Source organism: Varanus komodoensis, unplaced genomic scaffold, assembly GCF_004798865.1.
Source record: "Varanus komodoensis strain SLA01 unplaced genomic scaffold, ASM479886v1 scaffold9, whole genome shotgun sequence".
In the NCBI taxonomy this organism is placed as follows: Eukaryota; Metazoa; Chordata; class Lepidosauria; order Squamata; family Varanidae; genus Varanus; species Varanus komodoensis.
Genome location: NW_025336598.1, coordinates 27,726,405 through 27,746,530, shown reverse-complemented (window position 1 = coordinate 27,746,530; position 20,126 = coordinate 27,726,405). Strand labels below are relative to the sequence as shown.

The following is a 20,126-nucleotide window of genomic DNA, read 5'->3' as shown; positions in this document are numbered from 1 at the left end:
AATGTTTTTAGTTCTTGGTGCTTGGAAGTGGGGGGGAAAAGATTCCCCAGTCTTCTAATTGAATTGTTCTAATGAGTTATGGCACTTTCTTTGCTACAAGCTTATGCTAAGGGTAAAATGAGCATTTAATACTCTGTGTTATGTGTGCATCATTACAGCAGCTTTCCTCAACCTGGTGGCCTTCAAGGCATTTGGACTCCAAATCCCAGAATTCCCTTCCAGCAGGGCCATTGACTGAGAATTTGGGATGTTGCAGTCGAAACATGTCTGGAAGGCACAAGATTGGGGAAGGCTACATTGCAGTGTTCTAATGCTTTGTGCACCTGAAACACATATACCTGGCAGGTTCCTCAGCAGCAATGCCAATGCGAGGGTCCTGCTTCAACCAAGACTTAGGTGACAACGAATTATACTTACATGCCTCCAAAATCAACATAGAGCCAACGCTGGAGAAGTTCATAGGTCACCAGAGTCACTCCAAACTGGGGTGAAGATCTGAACACTCGGGCTGTTGAATGGAAGAAAACACCACTTGTACCCCCAGAGAGAGGCCTGGAAGTCCACTAAGCTGGAACTGGCTATGCGGCTTGGCCCACTGTGCTTGTACCATTTCAGAACATGAATTAAAATGGGCCAAGGTTCTTGGGATCCCCATCTGTGAGATACTTTTCCTACCTCCAGCTCCTTTCCAGAAAGCAGAAGGGCCTTCTTCTCGAAGGATCTTTCCAAAGCAATCGATAACTCCGCTGTAAGTGGTTTGCCCAGCACGAGCAGCTACTTGCAGTCTCGTTTTGATGACGTCCGCGGGGGTCACCAAGGAAGCAGCAGGAACGCCTTTGGGGAGGAAGGAGCGTTTCAGTGAGACGAAGCACCAGCGGTATGTCTCTGGCTCCAATGTGGCCTCAGGCTTTCGAAGGATGACTGAAGCCGTTTGTTTAAAGCCAGCCATGAAGCAGACAACAAGCTGCTCCTCGCCTCTCCCCTCTCCCGTCCAGCTTCATGCCTCATGCCAGAAGACACACAGAGCCACATGGATAAGAACCGGCAGCACCTTGGCTATGCAGCAGTTGACTATATGGCCATGCCTGAAAAGGTATTCTTTGGAACAGCAAGTGCTGACTTTTTAGTATTTGAGAAGAGTGGTCCCAAGAGCACTGGGGCCACAATTTCGTTCCCACCGGCCTTGTTTCTCCTAACGCAGGACATTGCTCCAAGCAGACGTGGCTAACTAGTCAATATTTAAAACTTGGTGTTATGTGTGTATCATTACTGCAGCCTTCCCCAACCTGGTGGTCTTTTGGGCATCTGGACTGCAAATCCCAGAATTCCCATCCAGCAGGGCTTTGTCTGCTGCAAACCAAGTTTAGACTTTGTTTCTCTCCCCACAAGGAACAGTGTCCTGCTGCAGGCTTGGCCAGGAACAGGCTGCTAGTTCAACCTGCCCAGGAAGCATGGGGGCTTCCTTGTTTCTAGAAGTGCCTGGATGCTCTGCACTGTGCTTGGCTGAGGGCTAGCGTGGGGAAGGAAGGAGAGGGGAGACTGCAAGTAGAAGCCTCTGAGCGATCCCGCTACACGCCCCGGAAAGGGAAGCTTGGGCCACATGCTGGCTTTCTGCCTCTGTGGAAGAACTTTCATAGCATCTCCTCCTGAGATCCAAGCAAAGTAAATTTAGCTTTCCACCAACGTGCACCTGGATCTGAAGTCCTCCCAGGAGAAAGGCCCCTTTGTGCAGCATGTGCTCTCAGATTAAGGACTTCGAAGCCGCAGGAAAGTAAGGCTCAGTCAGTTTTACTTTCCTCGGCAGACACGCTTCCTTGAAATTCGAAAAGTGTCTCCAATGCGAGAGCTTTGAAACAACCGTAACCCCCCACCCCACCCCGTTGAGGCCAACAGGCCAAATTTGACTACAAGTTGCTGAGCTGCATTAAGCTGTTTATCCACATTATGCAAATGTAATTAGCTCTCATCAAAATTACACTACCTCCCACCAAGGATAAAAGTGATCAAATTTAGATTAAGTTAGATACAATAGTATATTAGCTTCCTATACATGGGTCTGATGAATATTAACGATTGTCAGGAATGGGGACGGGGCTGGGGGCTTCAGGGAGCACAGTCTGCAAATTACGCCGTAAAGTTACCTGCAATAGCGCCAGCTGTAAGGAGATTGAACCCTCCCACGTGGCCATTTTCATCTGCGAGCATCAATTTGCAGTGAGCGTACACAGGAAAATAGATGGCAGAGAAGGGAATGTCTCGGAGGAAACATGCTTTGGCACCCTGTCAGCGGGAGAGAGAATGGTCCCTAAGTCAGTTACCGACACAGGAGAAAGCCAAATGCCTCCACACACAGGTTGTTGGGCAGCGACCCAGGAATTCCCAGGTGTAGGTGCAAGCGGGAGTCCCATTTCTCCCAGAGCCTAGAGAGAACCATTTGGCCCAAGGAAAATGCCCGGGGGCTCAGCCATGAAGAGTTCTTCTGTGTGTGCTGCGGACAGAGGGGCTCTGCACCCGCTCGGAGTCTGCCACTGAGACGTTTCAAGAGCCGAGAGCACTTTGGCAGGGCCCTGCACTGACAGAGAGGAAAGGAGGGGCTCCCGCCATGCCCCCCCCTCCAACAAGACCACCTTCGGTGCCTCGCCAGGCACACCTCTCTGGGGAGCTATTACCCAGCCCTTATGTTGGTTTGGTGTGGAGGCGGCCTTCCGAATGGGCAAGAGCAAAAGAGCACGCTGGCCCCCAAATGTCCTCACTGAGCCAAAACAAACCAGGAAGGACCCTTCCGTGGGGTCGTTTAGCCTGATGCCTGAATCCAGAATTGCAGGTTGTCACGGGGGAGACAACCTAGAGCTGCAACGGACGATGCGCTCTTGAGCACTAACGCCGTGCGGTCCTCTCAGCAAGCCGCCATCCTGTGCTTGGGTAGCCCAGAAATAGCCAAGCGATGGAGCATCCCTGGTGAGCTCAGCTCTGCCCAGTGGCAGCAGGCAGTGCCTGAGAGGGGCGCAGCCCGCATGCTGGTTCCCGTGTGCTCCATCTGCGATGTCCCAGAGCAGGAGAGACGGCGGCCTCCTGTGGCCTGCAAACAGGGCCCACGTCGGGGGGGGGGGGAGCTGGCATCCCCTTCCTTCCTGGGCCGCATTCAAAGCCACTGCCTTTCCCCATCCTTTGGACAGTCAGTCCTACCTAAGACTTATCTCTGATTAGCGACCTCTCCAGCAATACCCCAGAGCAGGCCCAGGGCTCTGTGGGTGAAATCGCCAAGCACACCCAGCAGAGGGGCTTGTCAGGGGTGGCTTTGGGCTTGACAGCACCGCCTTCCATCCTGCAGGAGCCAAGGCTGCAAAGCAAAGGATGTGCCTTCCAACCCTGCACACCACTTCCAGCTCTGCCTGGGTGCCCTTTCAGCGACCCACACAAGGCTCCTGTCGAGCGAGCGACTGCAGCGCTGCATTCCTCTCGCGAGCCACCCCCACTCCCCCCCACACGCTGCTGCGAATGCTTGCTCCAGTCACTAAACCGCCTACAGGAAAACGCTAGAGCTGCTTGCTTCTTAATCGACTAACTTCGGAAGAAAAGCGGCCCCTCCAGAAGCAAATTTACACAGGTGTCAGCACAAGGCTGTAAATAAACACGATGTAACACTATTTCACAAGGGCACAGCTGCTTGTATCAGTCCAATTTGTGTATTAGCCCCTTGCACTGACAAAGGGGGCCGGCAGAAACGCGCTTCCTGGTTTAAGAAAATTAATAGCTTCTGCTCCATTACCTCTGATCTGTAATGATGGAAGCAAGTAGACCTGCAGGGAAAGAATCTGTTGACTGGCATTCTGCTTGAGGAGAGTACAGCTCTGGCCCTGGCTCTTTTGCAGTTGGCTTTTTTGTTTTGTTTGGTTTTGTTTTGTAAATGGAATTTATTATTGACAAATCCCATCACTTAACTTCTTAAAGATCTGAATCCTGCCCAACTCTACCACTGATTCACTGTGGGTGCATTACTAAGACAAAGAGCGCAGCCTGCTGCGAATGTAACAATAGAGATAACAGAGACAAAAATGAACATTAAGACAATTTGGACAAATAAATACAAAAGGGAAGCGAGAGAAACTTTGTCCCTCCCCCCCCCCCCCTCGCCGCCTGGCTGAAAAAATCCATGCCAGAAGCTGGCAGGTCTGCAGTGCCGGAACCCCTGCGGCTCAGTATAAAAGCCCACGGAAGAGAGCGGGGGCGTGTTTTCGTGCACCCCACTGCCGCTAATATAACTGTGAGTTTCTCTCCATTTTTGACTGTGGGGCTACCCTGCAGGAAGAGATTGTTTTCACATCTGAAAAGATGTCTCCTCCCCATCCATGCACATGCACAGCAACCTCGTTTTCTCTTATGCTTTATTTTCAGGTAAATCTAGTGCAAAACTGATTGGGTAGAGTGCCGAAAAAGAAAAATGTACCTTATAAAGCCCGAAAATCCCCAGGTCCTTGAGAACAGACAGGGCACTGACTCTGGGCCCAGTGGTGATTTCTCCTGCCACCTGCAAGCGGATCTTGACAATCTCCAGGGGATTCGTGAAGATGACCTGCGACCCTCCTGCCTGCGGGACCACAAAAATCACGCTGATCAGTGATTCCCCCAAAGAGCATTTCTTCACCAGCCACTCGCGACCCCACAAATGCAACGCACTCGTTATTTAGGATCGGCCAATGGCTCTGGGCTGCAAAGAGCTTGCTGCTCTGTAGGGCAGCACCCCACGGCCGTTCTGCACTGCGGGCTACCCCCTGGCTCGGAAGCTGAGGGTGGGCAGGGGCTCCACTCCCCTCCCACTGGCTCAGTGCCTGCAGCCTGACTCAGCGAAACACCTTGAGCCACCGAAATGTGGAGGCAGGAAGGCCACGCGTGACGGGCCAGCTGCTGCCAACGGCCTTCCCTGGGAGGCCACCCGGCTCCAGCGGCATCCTCTTTCCAGCACCAAGTGGAGACCGTGTCTTCCTAAGAATGTTGCTTGTTGAGCCTCTGCTCTTCTAGATCACTCCCTGTATTTTTGCACTGCTGCTCCGTTGCACCCTGGATTTTGCTTCTAGTTTGTACTGTAGTTTTAAATGCATAAATGTTCATCGTGGAATTTCTGTTTTTCTGCACCAGGGACAGCAGAGGAGGGAGGGCGTGTCGCAGCCGACATCATCAAACAAGTCTTCCGTTTGGCCATAGGGGGCTTAAAGGATGCTGGGGCCGGCACACTCCCAGACCTCCACCCCAGACCACCCAAAGACCAGCAGAAAGGACCTTCTCTGACTGCTACGGGTAGTTTCACCTACTAAACTGCCAGGCTTGTGACTACCCAGTCACTGCAGAAGAGGGAGCTGGCTTTTGATGCTGCAGAACAGCAACTTCGGAACAGGAACCATTCATCCAAACAGCAGAACATGATAATTCAACAGCAATGCTCTTAAAGGCCCACGACCGTTTCCTGCTCACCCCAGCAGTGGTAACTGGGCGGGAAAGATACAGAACCGGGAGATTGCCCTGGCTCTCCTTCTGAAAAAGTCTCATTTCCCCACAAATCTCCTGCAGCAAATTCCAAGGCCTTGCCGTTTCCCCCTTCCGTGAAGGCAGCTCACCTCAGGATGGAAGAGGACACACCACCCCTGGACAGGGGTGGGGCACAAGCAGCCTACAACTCTTGGCACCTCTCACGGTCAGCAATTATTATTATTATTATGAATTATTATCATTATATTTCTATACCACCCACAGCCGAAGCTCTCTGGGTGATTCACGACACTGAAGTCCCCATCCAGATTCCAACCAGGCCTGACCCTGCTTAGCTTCCAAGACGAGGTGTGACCAGGCCCTTCAGGTTACATTCAGGCAATGCGGGCTAGCGCCAAACGGAGCTATGATCCAACAACACCCAGGGGCCGCCAGGGCCCCGCATCTGATCTGAGGGATCACAAAGCACCCCGTACGGCACCGTGTGCAACGATAATGGAGCAGAAAGCCAGGAGGGCAGGCTGGTGGCAGTCGGATTTGAAGATTCTGCATTCAAGGGTTCTGCGTGGTGGTAAAAGGCGAGCAGCATGAAAACGGGCTTCTGTTACTTCAAATAACTGGCAAGGCTCTTAGGCTTGCACAGGAGAGCTTTTACCATTGTAACTGGAAATTCATGGTTTAAGAGTGAGTAATGGGTGCACCTCCATCATCACATCTGTTTCCGTAAAAAGAACAGGGGGTGGGTGGGAATGCAGATGGCGACAAACAGGCATTACCCATTTCTCCAGCCTGGGCATGACACAAATTTAGCAGCTGTCAAGTTGTTTTATATTTCATTAGAAGAACAGAAGTGCCATCCCTCACAGGATGTTGCTGCATGAGCTCCTCTCTCCAAGTTGCGCATTTTAACCTAAGACATTCACAGAGCTGCATTCCGCATTTCACATTTCACAGGGAGGTTCAGCCTGATGGTTTTGCTCCAGAAGCACGCAGACAGACGCACTGGGAAGTGGCATGTTCAGACTTTCCCTTGGAACGCCACAGGTTCCCTCCACCTCTGGCAAAGTGCAGGGGGTCACTGCGGAGCAGAGCACAGGACTTTATCAAAATACTCCTCTGCTTTCGCTAAAATTAAACTGGTTGGTTAATTTAAAATGGGTGGTGCTAAACCTGGCCAGAAGTGGTTAGTACTTTTCTGCTTCACTGAAGATATTTTTCACCTCTCCCATCTCAGTGCCGCAGCTCAGCTTGTCAAAGAGTCCATCTCAGAGGCGAGAGCGTGGCACCTTCAATAGAAAGGGCCGGCCTGTAGCTTTGACCTTTGGGTGCAAGAGCTTGGGGACTTGTCACTTCAGACGGCAGGAGGCGGACTGTAACTCTTGAAATAACTCTCCCAAGACTTTGCTACTAACAGGAAGGGCTGGGCTACCTTGCATGTTTGGCCTCATCCTTCTTCGTCCTCGGCACCACCACTCTGCCCCAGGCCACCACTGGAATGCAGCTCCCAGGCGCTTCTCCGAAACTGAGCTGGGTCCTGGGCTTGCAAGGGGCTCCCTGCTTTTGACAGAGGCAGAGCAACTGGCAGCCTTATCCTCCGCGAATGTGTCTCATCTTCCTTCAAAGCTATCTCAGCTGCATGCAGCTGTCCTACTTTCTGTGGGGTCACATTCTGCAACCACAGCTCGCTATGAGAACTACTTCGCTCTGTCTGCTCTGCCTCTCCCGCCATCCAACTTCACTAGATGACCCCAGGCCAGAGCATTACAACAGGCGGGTCAAGGGAATCTCTGCGCACTGGCTGCACCCCATGCATCACTCAATTTTATCTCTCGATCAGGTCTTTTTCCGTAAACTAACTGCAACCAAATGCAATTGCCCTTGCTTATAAGGGAGCTGCCACAGAGGAGCTACAGATGCACTGGCGCTCTGCTGTGTGCAATGGCATTATCCTGACACCTCCAGAGTGAGAGCTGACGGGGCAACCGCAATCCTCTGGAACCACTCCGAGGCAACGGAGCCATGACATGCATCTGCTTGCCCTCGGCCGTGCTGCCAGCCCCAAGGCCTCCCAGTGCACAGCAGAAGCTTCTGATGAGGACGAGCCGCAGGCTGCTCCCTGGCTGTGTGTTATTCAGGGCCCTCCTAGCCAGAGGGGACAGCTCTGCCACTGTCCTCTGGCCCAGGGAGGCGTCCCCAGCAGAGCCTTCGTCACCCCAGCCTTGCAGAAGCCCCGAGACCCTTGAATGCCACGCTCCCTTCTCCAGGAATGCGTTGCATGGCAGGTCTTCCCAGCCTTTGGCTCCTGGCTGGAACAACAACTTCTGCTCTTACAGTGGGAAAGAATTTGGAGGAATGCTTCTGGAGTTGCTCACAGCCCCCTTTTGTTCGTATTACCCTGAAACAAATCCATAGCATCTGCAAAGCTGACCATTTTGCCACATGCCCCTAAATCTAGATCACTTACCAACAATTTGAAAAGCACCCAGTACCAATACAGAAACTTCAGAGAACCCAATAGAACACCCTCCCATTGTGAGAACTGTCTATTTATTCCTCCTCTCTGTTTCCTGTAATTTAAGCATTTGCCGATCCATAAGAGGACCCCCACCTCAAAAAAATCCAATGGATAAATTTCCTGCATCACCAAACTCCAGGAACTGACTCTGGCAGGAACATAATATTGCAAGTCTAGGGGTAAATGTTGGGCTGAAACAACATTATTACTCTTGATAGCTCACAGCACGCATCAAACCCTTCTAGTTCAGTTTTCATTCTATAATGTAATCGTAGACACATTTTTACTTTGATTTTTCAAAAAGGCCCCAAACAGTGCAAAGGCATCAACTGCTTTTACAGAGCCAGAATATTAAATTCTGCAGTATAATCGAAACAACCTGAAACCCAGGTTCTCTCCAGCAACCTCTCCGAAACAGGAAAATGATTGAATGATTGTCAGTGCAATTAATAAGCCTCACCCGAGATGTCCAGAAATCCTCTCTGGGCCTTTCTAGGTTGGAAGAAAGGGAGATTTTCATTCCTAGTGCTAAAGTAACTCAGATGTGATCCATGTAATACTATTCCCCAGGTAATGCAGCTGGGAAGAAGAAGCCCTTCCAGAAAGTTTTCTGGATGGGAATTAGAGGTGTAGGGGGGAGAGAAGCAAGATCCAATAAATTCCAAGGAGAAATGAACTTGTTTTTTCCTGGAACGGAAACAGCTGGGCTGCCCTGCTGCCGCCCCTGTACCTGAGGAGCTGCTTGGCAGCAAGAAATCCATCCTGTCCCACCTGCCCTGCCAAAGTTTCCGTTGGTGCTGCTGTGGAATGGCCTCGGAATTCTTAAAGGATCAGGAGGGCTGGTCCAGAATTTAGCACGTCCACAGACATCTGATGCTTCCCCTTCATAAATCCATTGTTCTTCTGAAGGAAAGTGGTGCACAGAGGTAGGTAGGTGTGTGCGTGCGCACGTCTGCACACACCTGCATGTCCATACAGTTCGTGGCTTATTTTGAGCTAAGGAACTGGTAACACATTGACACAAGCATTTTACAAAATAATAGTAAAACTATTTTTTCTTCACATCCCATTAGAAAAGAAGATCGATGTGAAACAGATTGATCTCTCATTAAGTGGCTTCGATTATTCTTGTAGAAATCACTGCCAGAAAAAACACCCTTATGAAAGGAAAAGAAATCCACTTCTGCAAGACAAGTAGTTGGGAATGGCTCCCTGTTTGTTATGCATATACAGGACATTTGCTTTGTTCACTACTGTTTATCAACTGCTGGAGCAGGGTTAGGTTGGGTGATCTAAACATTTAATATTTAGAAATCAGAATTCCTCAAAAATAACCTAGAAAAGAAAGTAAAATATACTGATCCATAAATACTTCTGTTCTTGACAGAAAAGAAGTTAATTAACTTCTCCTATGTCTTTTTTGCAAAGTGATTTAAAAGGTTTTTTAATATATACTCTCAACAGCAATGCCTCCAAAAGGATAGAATTTTAGGACAAAGAAAGCTTTGCCTGACAAAACCTACATCCACTGCCTGATAGTGAGAGAAGTTTTATTACACTGTTGAAATTTCATCCAACAGTGTCTACATAATGTAGCTTGTTTTTTGCAAATAAGTGCACATTTCTGCAAGGCTTGTGTCTCTGTTGTAATCCTAGCCTGTAATCTGGGAGATCAGGAGGGAACCACCTGCCCAGCTGTAGATGCTCTGGAAGTTCCTACTCTTGCCAATCACTCCATTCTGCCGACAAGGAAGGGCTTCTTGCCTCTGCTTCTTCCACAAGGTGAATGTCGCAGCACCTCCAGCTATGCATCGTTCTTCCCTGACCTGCTTACATTCTTCTCAATTTTCCATTTTTTGAATGTTTTAAAATTGTAATTGCAATATTACAATATTGCAGCATCCACCAGTTTGCAATTTGGTTAAGAAATATTGGGAGAAGATAAGAAATAGCATCAAAGAAATTGTAGGCTGTAAGCTACATCAAACCCATCAACTATACCCTCAGTGATATTAAAGACCAGGTCACTAGAGATTTAGTGGTGATGGTGGATTATATATTAATAGCTGCAAGGATCCTTTTAGCAAAATCTCAGTGATCAACACATATTCCATCTCTTCCACAATGGAAAAAGAAGGAGTGGGGCTATTATGGCGATGACTCCAGTAACAAGTTGGATGGAACGGAAGAATGAACTCCATCCAGACGTTGTAATAAAGCTCAATACCGTTTGTCAACTACCAGAATAGACCACATGATCTGGCTCCCTCATACACATGGGCACGCATTAAGCAGAAGCAGTGCATTGATGACACTGAGACGCAAACTGTGTACATGCACACACACAAATCAGCTAAAGGTGTGCAAGGACTTGGACTCCTCCTACTCCCCCTCCAAACAGGTGAACGCTGCTGTCAAGGGGACAATCAAGTAACTAAGAGATGTGCGTAGCTGAGGCTGCACCGAGTAGAGTGTTTCGCACAACGGTGTCATGGAATAAATTTCCCACAGACATTTAAAATGGTTTTAGAAAAGGGCCTGTATTCAGGAAGAAACTAGAGTCCCAAGCAGGGCGGATGGAGAGCTGTGAGAAAGAAAGGAAGCTGCGCAGACACTCCGAGGGCATTCGCTCAGGCTGGACTATAAACAACGGCCTCATTCAAATAGGATGTTCAGACAATGCCGCCAATACAAACCCAACTTTTTGCACACGGAAAAGGGTTCCTAAATCAGGGCAGGCACCTTTGAAAGCAACACATGACAAATTCAATTCTGAATGGAGGTTATTCATACAGATCAGGAGTATGAACAATCCAAGCTCCCTATTTAACCTTAATGTCATGTAAAATAAAATCTCCATGAGGAACAAATAAAAAAAAGGAAAGTTGACAGCAAAGGTTATGAGAGAAGAGATGCCGTCTCCGATCCCGCTACAAACACCTCCTGACATGCCAGAGGCTGAAGGAAATGCACAAATGACCCTGGAACAGGAGACCTCTTGCCCTTTCCGATTCCACCCGTGAGGCACAAGCCACAAACGGGGAGCGGGAGGCGCCCACTCCCAGCTCCACTCGACTTCCTCTTGCAAGGAACAGACACAGCCTGGACCAAAACTTCTCCCCACACCGAAAACATCCTTTAACTTAGGTTGCTCGGTGAGGCATTTAGGGACTTACCTTCCTCCAACAGAGTCCCAGCTTTGTTTGGTGACACTTTCACACAAACACACATTAAACGCCCCCTCAAGTAGAGGACCATTTTGGAGAAGCTACAAAGGAAGCTGGTGTAAAGCCACTGAAGGACAGAATCAAGCGGAATGCTGGCTGTTTGCAATGGCCAGATATTAACTAGTGGAAAGTTTGCAGCTAAAGTGCCATCTGTCTGGAGAAGCACTTTGCACTTCAGAAAAAGCACTTTGCACTTTGCGTTCACTTTATGCCTTAAAAATTTGCCCTTTGCATGTCTGTCACAGCAACACAACCCTGCTCAAAGATTTGTGGAGCCCAGGATGTGAACTGTCTGAGCCAATCCTGAGCAATTTAAATGCAGATACACAGGAAGTCTTGGGGCAAACTGATTGTCATGAATCTTGCAGAATTAGAGCTGTGATATATTTTTGAAGCTAACAAAAACAAGACTGCAAGAAAAGCTTTTTCTGTATTTGTTAAATAAACTTATGCATACATTTATATGCAGATACCCCTCCCTCCCTCCAGGAACTGGTGCAGGTATTTCTGATGCGGTATGAGACCCCATCCCCCCAACTCCTCTTCTCCAGTGGTACCATGTAACCAACTGCAATAAAGCACATTAAACATGGTGGGCCTTACTTCTGAGAACATTTGCACACAGCAGACCGTACAGTGGTGAAACGTCAGCTGGGACATCTCTGGTTCAAGTCTCGCTTCAGCCTGGTGGCTTTGGACCTCTTGGTCTCAGAACACATGCCTGCAACACGGGCATGACTGGCACACATCACTGGGCAGCTGGAAGGTTCACTGGGATCTGAATGCTCACAGTGCTGTAAATGCTCCGTGTCGCCACTCGAGCGGAAGCTGTGGTGGGCGAGTGGCTGAGCCCAGGAGAGCGGAGCCACACTGATCGCTGCGCCCAGGTTTACACACGGATCATCAATACTGGGGTGCGTGGCAAGAGTTGAAGCAGTCAAGACTGGGGCAGCTGTCAGAACTGGGACCTGCACCTGAAACTAAGATTGCCAGAGTGGTGTAACGGAGCACTGGACAGAGCCAAGGATTGGGGGACGGGAACTGGCTGGCAGTCCCAGTGAGGAGCAATGGAGGGCAACACTGACAGGGTGCCATGATGGCTGGTGGCTACAGGATCAAGACTGGACAGCCAGGACACCAAGCCTCCTTGGTGCGGGGGAAGCTCAGCTAGTAAGGCAAACTGGAGAGGCTTAGATGGTACCAATGGGAAGCACAACTCCAGTCTGGGCTTTTGGGCTCATAATACCAGAGTTTCCTGTGGGTGCTGGTTCATAAAACTTTGGTCCCGGCAGCAAGGTAATCCACTCTCCCAGGAGTCACGAGCACCTACTCCCAAGGTACTCACTCCAGAAGGATTCCCAGCCACAATGTGTAGTTTGACCAAAGCCAGAGTCCCTGGAATAACATCATTTAATAAGATCTCTATGCAGCTGCAAGAAGAGCCAAGTGAGAGCAACCAGGCAACAGGAACCGGCATGCCTCCTTGTGAACATTAAACCAGGCTGTTGCAGAATTCTGGTGTGGCATTTTTGTCCCAGGGACTGAGTGCAAAGGACACGGGATTCTGCAACAGAACTGCCTTCCACGCCTTGCCTGGAAACATTTTCGGGGTGGCAATTACTACATTCTGGTCTAGAACACTTTGGGAAAAGATGGAGAGAGTGTTTAATACGGGCTTTGCTATGCGTGAAACATATTTTGGTACAAAAGACTATTAAGTTAGTAACCTTGATTATCCAATTCCATTACCAAAACAGAAATTGCTAACATTCTTGACTGAACACATGTCACAGTGGGGGTGTGGGGGAGGGATATCCTAATGAATGCATACCTGAAAACATCCTCAAGCACGTCTTTAAAAATAGGAACCCAGTCCAATTTGAAATGTGCATATATTTTCATAAAAATTACGCCGCTCTAGACAGTACAGGTTTCCTTATGAAATCACAGCAGGCCCCAGCAGTCTATAGCGGCCTTATTAGGGGGGAAAGTTAGCAGATGTGTCAGGCTTTTGACTTACATTTATTTGCAGGCTTGAAGGGTTTCTTACATACACTGTAGCAACTTCTAATGGGCCTTCAAGAACAAGATTAGTTCCTCTCTGGGGTACAGCTATAACGTGCTTGCCTGTTACGCTCCCTAAATGTAGATTTGCGTGCTGACAGGTGAAAGCTGAGGTGTCCACGGGGCTGCCAGTCCTAATCAGGGGGAGCCCGGAGGAGCGTCACTCCAGGGCCGTCTCAGAGAATTCAGAGTTTGCAGAGGTCAGCAGCCTCATTGCCCAAGGTCCTGGTGACAAACTGAAGCGATTTTCACTCGGCCTCCTCGACTGGAAGTTATTAGGGCTCCCCGGCCAAGGCCCTGAGAAAGCCCCAGTCCCTCGCAAAGGAGCCTGCGGGGACAGAGCCGCCACACGTGGCCTAGTCCGTGGTTTCACTGTGGTGATGAGGGAAGCCACGCTGGGAAGTCGCCTGCAGAGCGCCTCACCGGCGCTGCACAAGGCAGTGAGACAGGACGATGGGGGCTGGAGTGCACCCCCGCCCTTTGGAGGGAGTGAAGTGGCTAAAAACAAAGCAGTGTGACTATGAGGTTCTAAAACAGGAAAGAGAGGGAGGCTGAACTTGCCCGCCATGAGGCTGCTTAGCACAATGGATCCTTTTAAAAATTATTTCATTCGGGCACGCCATGTGAGGCATGGGGCTCAAGGGACAAAAGGAGCCCCCGGACCTCTCCTAGCTGCCCCCACCGCTTTAGTAACTTGCCCCACCACATGTTCTAGCCAAGGAAGCAAAGGTGGCGTAATCCCACAAACTGGATTGGAAAACACAAACCTTCCAAATAATTCAACCCCCATTTCAGAAATGCCCTGAATGCCAGTAGGACTATCCCAGCCCGTTGGCACACCTCGCCTGAATTCCACGGCCCAGGCGCCCAAGCAACCAATGTGGAACACTGTCAAGTCCCCCCCCTTCAGTGGGGCAAAGTTAAGTGCCTGCTGAACCCCCCCCCCCCCGCACCCATGGAAATCACAAATTAAGTTTCACTAGCACACCCCTTGCATCTCTGTTGCTACTAAATCAGTGTCCTAATGGGAAAAACCGGAAACATTCTGTGCGAGTGGATGCTTTGTTTTGTCAAGCAGGTGATCCTTCGGCTCATCTACTTCCAGCCAAAAGCAACATTTTTGCAGGAAAAACAGTGGATAGGTACAGAAGCACCTCCACCCCTTGCCCCAGCTGTTTCTTCTGCTTTTATTTTTTCCCCCCAGCACTGGCCAGCCAGTATTTACAACCAAGGCCGCTCCGTGGAAACAAACAACAGGTTTGTGTCGCTAACAGTACTGTAAAGGAATGACCTGCTTTGCAGTAACCTACTTGCTGGAGCAGCCCACTATTAACGATAGTGTCAATAGAAAGGACGAGCCGCACTGCTGCCTCGAAATTGTGGCAGCTCTTTCTGCGACACAGCTAGGAATTACGGTATGTTGGCTGTCATGCTAATGGAGATACACGGCGCAAAGGCACTTTCCCGACCACAGCAAGACTACTTACGCAGCCTCCCGCAAGGATCTCCGCAAACAGGGCAATGGAACCGTCTCTCTGTGTGAATTTGTCTCTGACAAAGTCATTGACCTAGTACAAAAACATAAATTAATACCACTGTGCCACTGCCCATGCTTCTCAATGCACACCTTGATTAAGTACATGCAGGAGATCTGGAAAGAAACAAGCCAGAGAGCGGCAATTCCTGCAGGGCAGCCATCACCCGGTAACCATTTGTACATTTTAAAGCAGTGGTCTTATACAACAGCTTACCAGACAGTAAGGCTCACTGACCGCACCAGGGCTTACTTGTGAGCAGACACAGCTGTGCTTGCACTGCAAATCCTTCAAAACAAAGGTGTGAAAGAAGTGCCAACCTAAGATACTTACCGTAAGTTTTATGGCTTTTTCTGGAGCAACACCAATGAGTTGTGGAAGTAACCCTAGATAAATAGAATTGATTTATCACAATAAGTATGCATGCACACACAAGCAAGTAGTACAAAATGTAGGCTTTTCACTCTGAAATAGCTTAATCCACCTACTCCTGCTGCAAAGATTGCCTTTGACAACAACATCATTTCTTCCCGTGGACCCAACTGCAACGCTACATGCTCAGTAAGCCCTGTCCCACCAAGCATTTCAGGTTTTCTGCTGCTGGGTGTAGAGACAGGCCTGTTAAGACAAGGACTTGTTCTCACCACAGTTTTGTACATCTCTTGGCCTAGCCTCTGCTCCCTGCCATGCTTTGAAATCAGCTGTAGTTACTCCCGAAGAGTTCTTGCAGCAGGCTCAGAGTGCACAGCGTGGTTCCCTTTTTGCCACATGATGCTCCTTGTTGATTTGATCAATCAACAATCAGCCACTAGGAAGCTTCTTTCGTTGCCAACCAAATCATGTCATTTTCTCTTTTTTTTGCGTAACGACTGCTTAGAAACAAAATTGAGAAGGCCAGGAATTGTACTGAGCTCTGCAGATGCTCAAGTGAAATGTTATTATGTACTCAGCCAGGCAATGCCACTTTCGACAGTAATCTAATTCATAAGGCAAAGACAACAGGGCTTGCTAACATGCTAACAGAGAACAGAGGCAAAATTGCGGAAAGCGATCTGTGTGGTTCCCTGCTTCCCCCTGCAGTCTCTGGGGAAAGTAAGTCACAGGAAAGGGGCTGGAAACATCACCCAAAACTAGGTGGGGGGCTGCTCACATGAGGTTTCTCTACCTGGTACTGGGAAAAGCCTTCTCCACCCCGTTCAGGAGATCTCACAACCCTCCAGACTGGCCCTTTGGGAACAGCTGGGCCTGCAAGAGGTCAGAGGGGCCCATAAAAATCCCCTTCTGAGCATTTTCTTCCATATGCAATTCTCAGGAGACACTCAATACTATCCACAACTACATATATAATTCTATTGCTACCTAAGAGACTGTCACTTCTAAAACATAAGCCATTGTCTACATCATTACTCACATCATTAAAGTGGAGACAGACGTGTAAGCGCTGAGGGGAAAGTTAGTGCTTGGTTACAAGGCAAAGTCACTAGAGTTCTCAGCGTGCACAACATGAAGCAACTAACATGCAAAGTTTTTTTAAAGCATCCCATTGACAGTTTGTGAGATCAGTAACGCTTCCTTTGAGTGTAACGTAGGCATAGACTAACAAAGGCTGTCAAAAGTCAATGTGTAATGGCACGGATGTAAGCATGTGGTCGAATATTTGTCATATAATGGACTCATTTGAATAAAATGTCAAAAGGAGGGGCATGTGTTGCAATGGACATCCTCCGCCATCCTGCTTCGGAGGACCCTGGCCAGAATGCTGAGAGACTGGAGCTGACTGGCTTCCTACCCAGCAAGGGGAAAGGCTGTCTGCACATCTCCCCTCCCACTTCTGTATGTATGTGGGCTACATTTTGCTCAGGGCTCACTGTTTAAATGAAGAAGGGCATTGTGGGAAGGGGCCTGGAATACCCTATGGTGCGAGGATGGGAGCAGGGGAGGCCAGTGCTGCTATGTGATAATTTCAGGATCAGGACATAAAGGTCTTACTCTCTGATCTCGTTATTCTGTTGGGGGCACTCCCGCTGTCAATGCCAGGGACGGGGGCTCTGGACTTCTGCCCCACAGACCTATCCTATGCTCTGTCCACTGAATCCGTGCAGGCTCTTTGCAGCTATAGCCCTGTCAAGTTGACCCAGACAATCTAACAATAAACTCCCTCGTAGACTCACTGAACCCGTTTGCTAATTTCTGCCAATGATTCACAGCACTAGGGTGCAGCGCACACAGATGAGGGCAGGTGAGGCTGGAACAGCGAGCATAAGGGCACCAAGAGACAACGTGTCTTCTCTCTTCTAACCATGTTCACTCTGGGGTAGCTGTAAAGTCCACAACCTGAACTGGGACCCCAGCACAGGGTTTCAAGACCTCGATCAGAGGGCCCCATGCTCGTTCTAGACAAAAACGAAAAGCTGGCATAGTTACTAGACAAGTTGTTTGAAGGATTGTTTGTTTTGTCCCTCAGTCAAAACTGTTACTGAACTATTAATTTAACTCACTGGAGATGACTTTGTCAGACAAAATGGAGCCTCTTTTTAAAGCTTTCCATTAAACAGGGTGATCTCACTCAGCAGCCTTAGCCTCTCAGGGCCAACCTTCACATCACATCAAGCCTGCTTTAAAGTGTGCTCAAGCTGATTGCTTTTCGGTTGCAGCAAAAGCAGCTGTGTGGAGCCCTGATCCAGACAGGGGCTCTGTGTGGCTGATTTGGCTTCAACATAAACATTTGTAAAAGCACATCAAGCAAAACATGCCATCCTGCCCTTGTGCTTCCTGTTTCCTTACTTCTTCAGCATTTCTGTAGTAGAACTTTCACCAGTTCAAGGCTCTGCACAGGTGAAAAGCTGATGCATGCGATACACAGAGACCATGAAGAAGAAGCTGAGACACAGGAAGCTTGAAGCACAGGAGGGTCTCCTGTCCTGGCCCTGCCCACCCCTCAACTTCTCTGAATGACCAGAATTGCTCATGCTTTATCTTTGAAGGAAAGCTGGAGCAGGTAATCTGGAACCCTCCAGATGGGGCTCTAAACTTCCGTAACCCCTTAAATACTTCCCATGCTGACAGGGCCTCATGGGTGTCCGAGAGAGCAGGAGGCTGCCTGCTTGCCTGTCCCTGACACAGAACACAATTAAAACAGTTAGGAGCAGATTAATGAAAGCATCTGATCAGATTTGGTTAGGATTAATGAATCCTTGGAGATGTTTTGGAGGACTTCTTGGTGTCCTTTCCAGCAGCAGATCCATTAGCCCTTTGCCAAGGTCAACCATGAGCAGGTTTCCTATTTCTGTCAGGGGACTAAATTCAATAACCCAAGAAGCTCCTTTCCAACCCTACAGTAAGACCAGTTTAAGAAAACAGATCAGCAGAGGGCAGCCTTAACTCACTTGGCTTTAGACAAAGCCTTTTGTGCATGGGTTACCTGTCTCCTCACCTGCTCCTTGGCCCAACTGAAAGCTGACTGGATTGTAATAAACCGCTGATTCATCCCACTGTGGTTTGAATGGAGACAAAGCTAAATCAGTCTGCAAGCCAATTGCTGGCCTAGCAGACCAATTCCATGCCACTAAACCATTTCCAACAACAGGAAGAACCCTGGAGCTTTCCACAGGCTTGCATTAGCCTTGCAGGCGACACACAAGAAATGTACCATTCCTAAAAGAAATGTGAGATTTACCTTCTGTGCCCATTCTATTCTCCCAAGAAACCCAAAATAAATGTGTACTGTCACGCACAAAAAGGATCTGCTGCTAATGTATACCGTGGCTTGGTTTCTTTCAATGTGCTCCTTTTTGTCTGAGGCTTAACGGAGTTATTATGATAGGGAAAGGTAGTTATTAACACACAAAGGGCAGCTGGCAGCAGCAACAAAAAAGAAATGCTGCTCTCCCAGCCGATATCTCTGATCCCCTGTTAAAAAGAGTATTTAGCACAGTGGTGCCTACAGCTAAGGGAACTAACAGACAATAACACCTGGAGGCACACACCCACAGTCATTAATACACACTTAAAAGCAGCACATAGCCATGTGTGCGCAGACGCAAACATACCTAATCAATGGCTGCTAATCATGGTGGCTACATGCAACTTCCTGGTTCACAGGTACTATGAACATAAGAGCACAAGAAAAGCATTGCTGGATCAGACCCAAGAGTCCAGCACGCCATACACATGGTGGCGAAGCAGCTGCCAACAGGATGGGTGCAAGACCGCCTCCTGCCCAGACCCTCAGCAACAGGTGCATGCAGGCAGGCCACCTCTGGTAGAGGAGCGAGCACAGGGTCCACACAGCTAGTGGCCAATAACAGGTGGCTGCTCCTCCTCCTCCCCTTCCTCCATGAATCTGTCCAATGCACTTTTAAAGCCATCCTCACTGATGGCCACCACCTATGGCTGTAAATCCCATAGCTTAACTGTACAGTGTGAGAAGTCCTGTCCTAAACCTCCCACCAAGCAGCTTCATACCAGTGACCGGGAACATCAATGTGGTGAAGCTGAACTCTGGGCTCCCCAGAGGCGTCTGACCAGCCTCTGTGGGCCAGGTGGTGTCTGGGCTTGATCCATTTAAACCCTGACAGGCAGAAATCTGAACTTTATTCCTTCTTGGAGCAGATTCACATTCACTTTGCTAAACTCATGCCATACAAAAGCAGACGAGCTCACTTTGTTGAACGCAGGCCCCTGGTTCCGTGTGCATCGGTTGCTGTGGAACACAAGCAGGAGGGCACCTTTGCACTCACGTGCCCGGACTGTGGGCTTCCCAGGGGCAGCTGCTTGGCTGGCGCCAGCACCGACATGCGCGCTTAGACCCATGCTTGTTAGGTAAAGGGGAAAAGAGGTGGCTGGCCACCAGATTCCAGCAGTGCGGGTCAAGTGCAATTCCATCGCCTTTCCCCTCCGCCAGACATATGTCAACGAAGTTGCTCCAGAGATCACTGACCCCAGCATTGTGGCAGCACTGAATATTGCCCAGAATGGATACCGAGAGGCCTTTGGTGTGATGCAGCATGACTGCTGTTTCCTTCATTGCAAAGAACGCTGGCCAGTTCGGTGTATGTTAAATTCAGGTGCTTTTTGCTCTCGAGCATCAAAGTACGAATTGACTCTTGACATTCAGCAGTGCTCCGCCAAGGCTTCTAATTCAGAGCTTTTTCTAGAGACATTTCCTAGGGAGCTTTCCTAGGGAGACATTTCCTAGGAATATGATTTCCCCCCACATCTTAGAGCACAATCCTTTGCATATTTAGAAAGAAAAGGGAGCTACAACTTCCAGCATCGCCCAGCCAGCCAAGGTGGCTGAGA

General features: G+C 49.1%; 1 protein-coding gene across 1 annotated transcript in view; it reads right to left on the bottom strand.

The window, feature by feature from the left end:
• Positions 1–20,126, bottom strand: part of SLC25A12 (solute carrier family 25 member 12) — a 65,521-nt gene that overhangs the window by 1,862 nt on the left and 43,533 nt on the right. Inside the window, exons 12-17 of the mRNA XM_044418387.1 lie at positions 15,159–15,211; positions 14,778–14,858; positions 4,448–4,588; positions 2,142–2,280; positions 676–834; positions 418–508 (exon numbers count right to left, since the gene is read on the bottom strand). Of these exons, the coding sequence (XP_044274322.1) occupies positions 418–508; positions 676–834; positions 2,142–2,280; positions 4,448–4,588; positions 14,778–14,858; positions 15,159–15,211 (664 nt within the window). The remainder of the gene's footprint in view (positions 1–417; positions 509–675; positions 835–2,141; positions 2,281–4,447; positions 4,589–14,777; positions 14,859–15,158; positions 15,212–20,126) is intronic.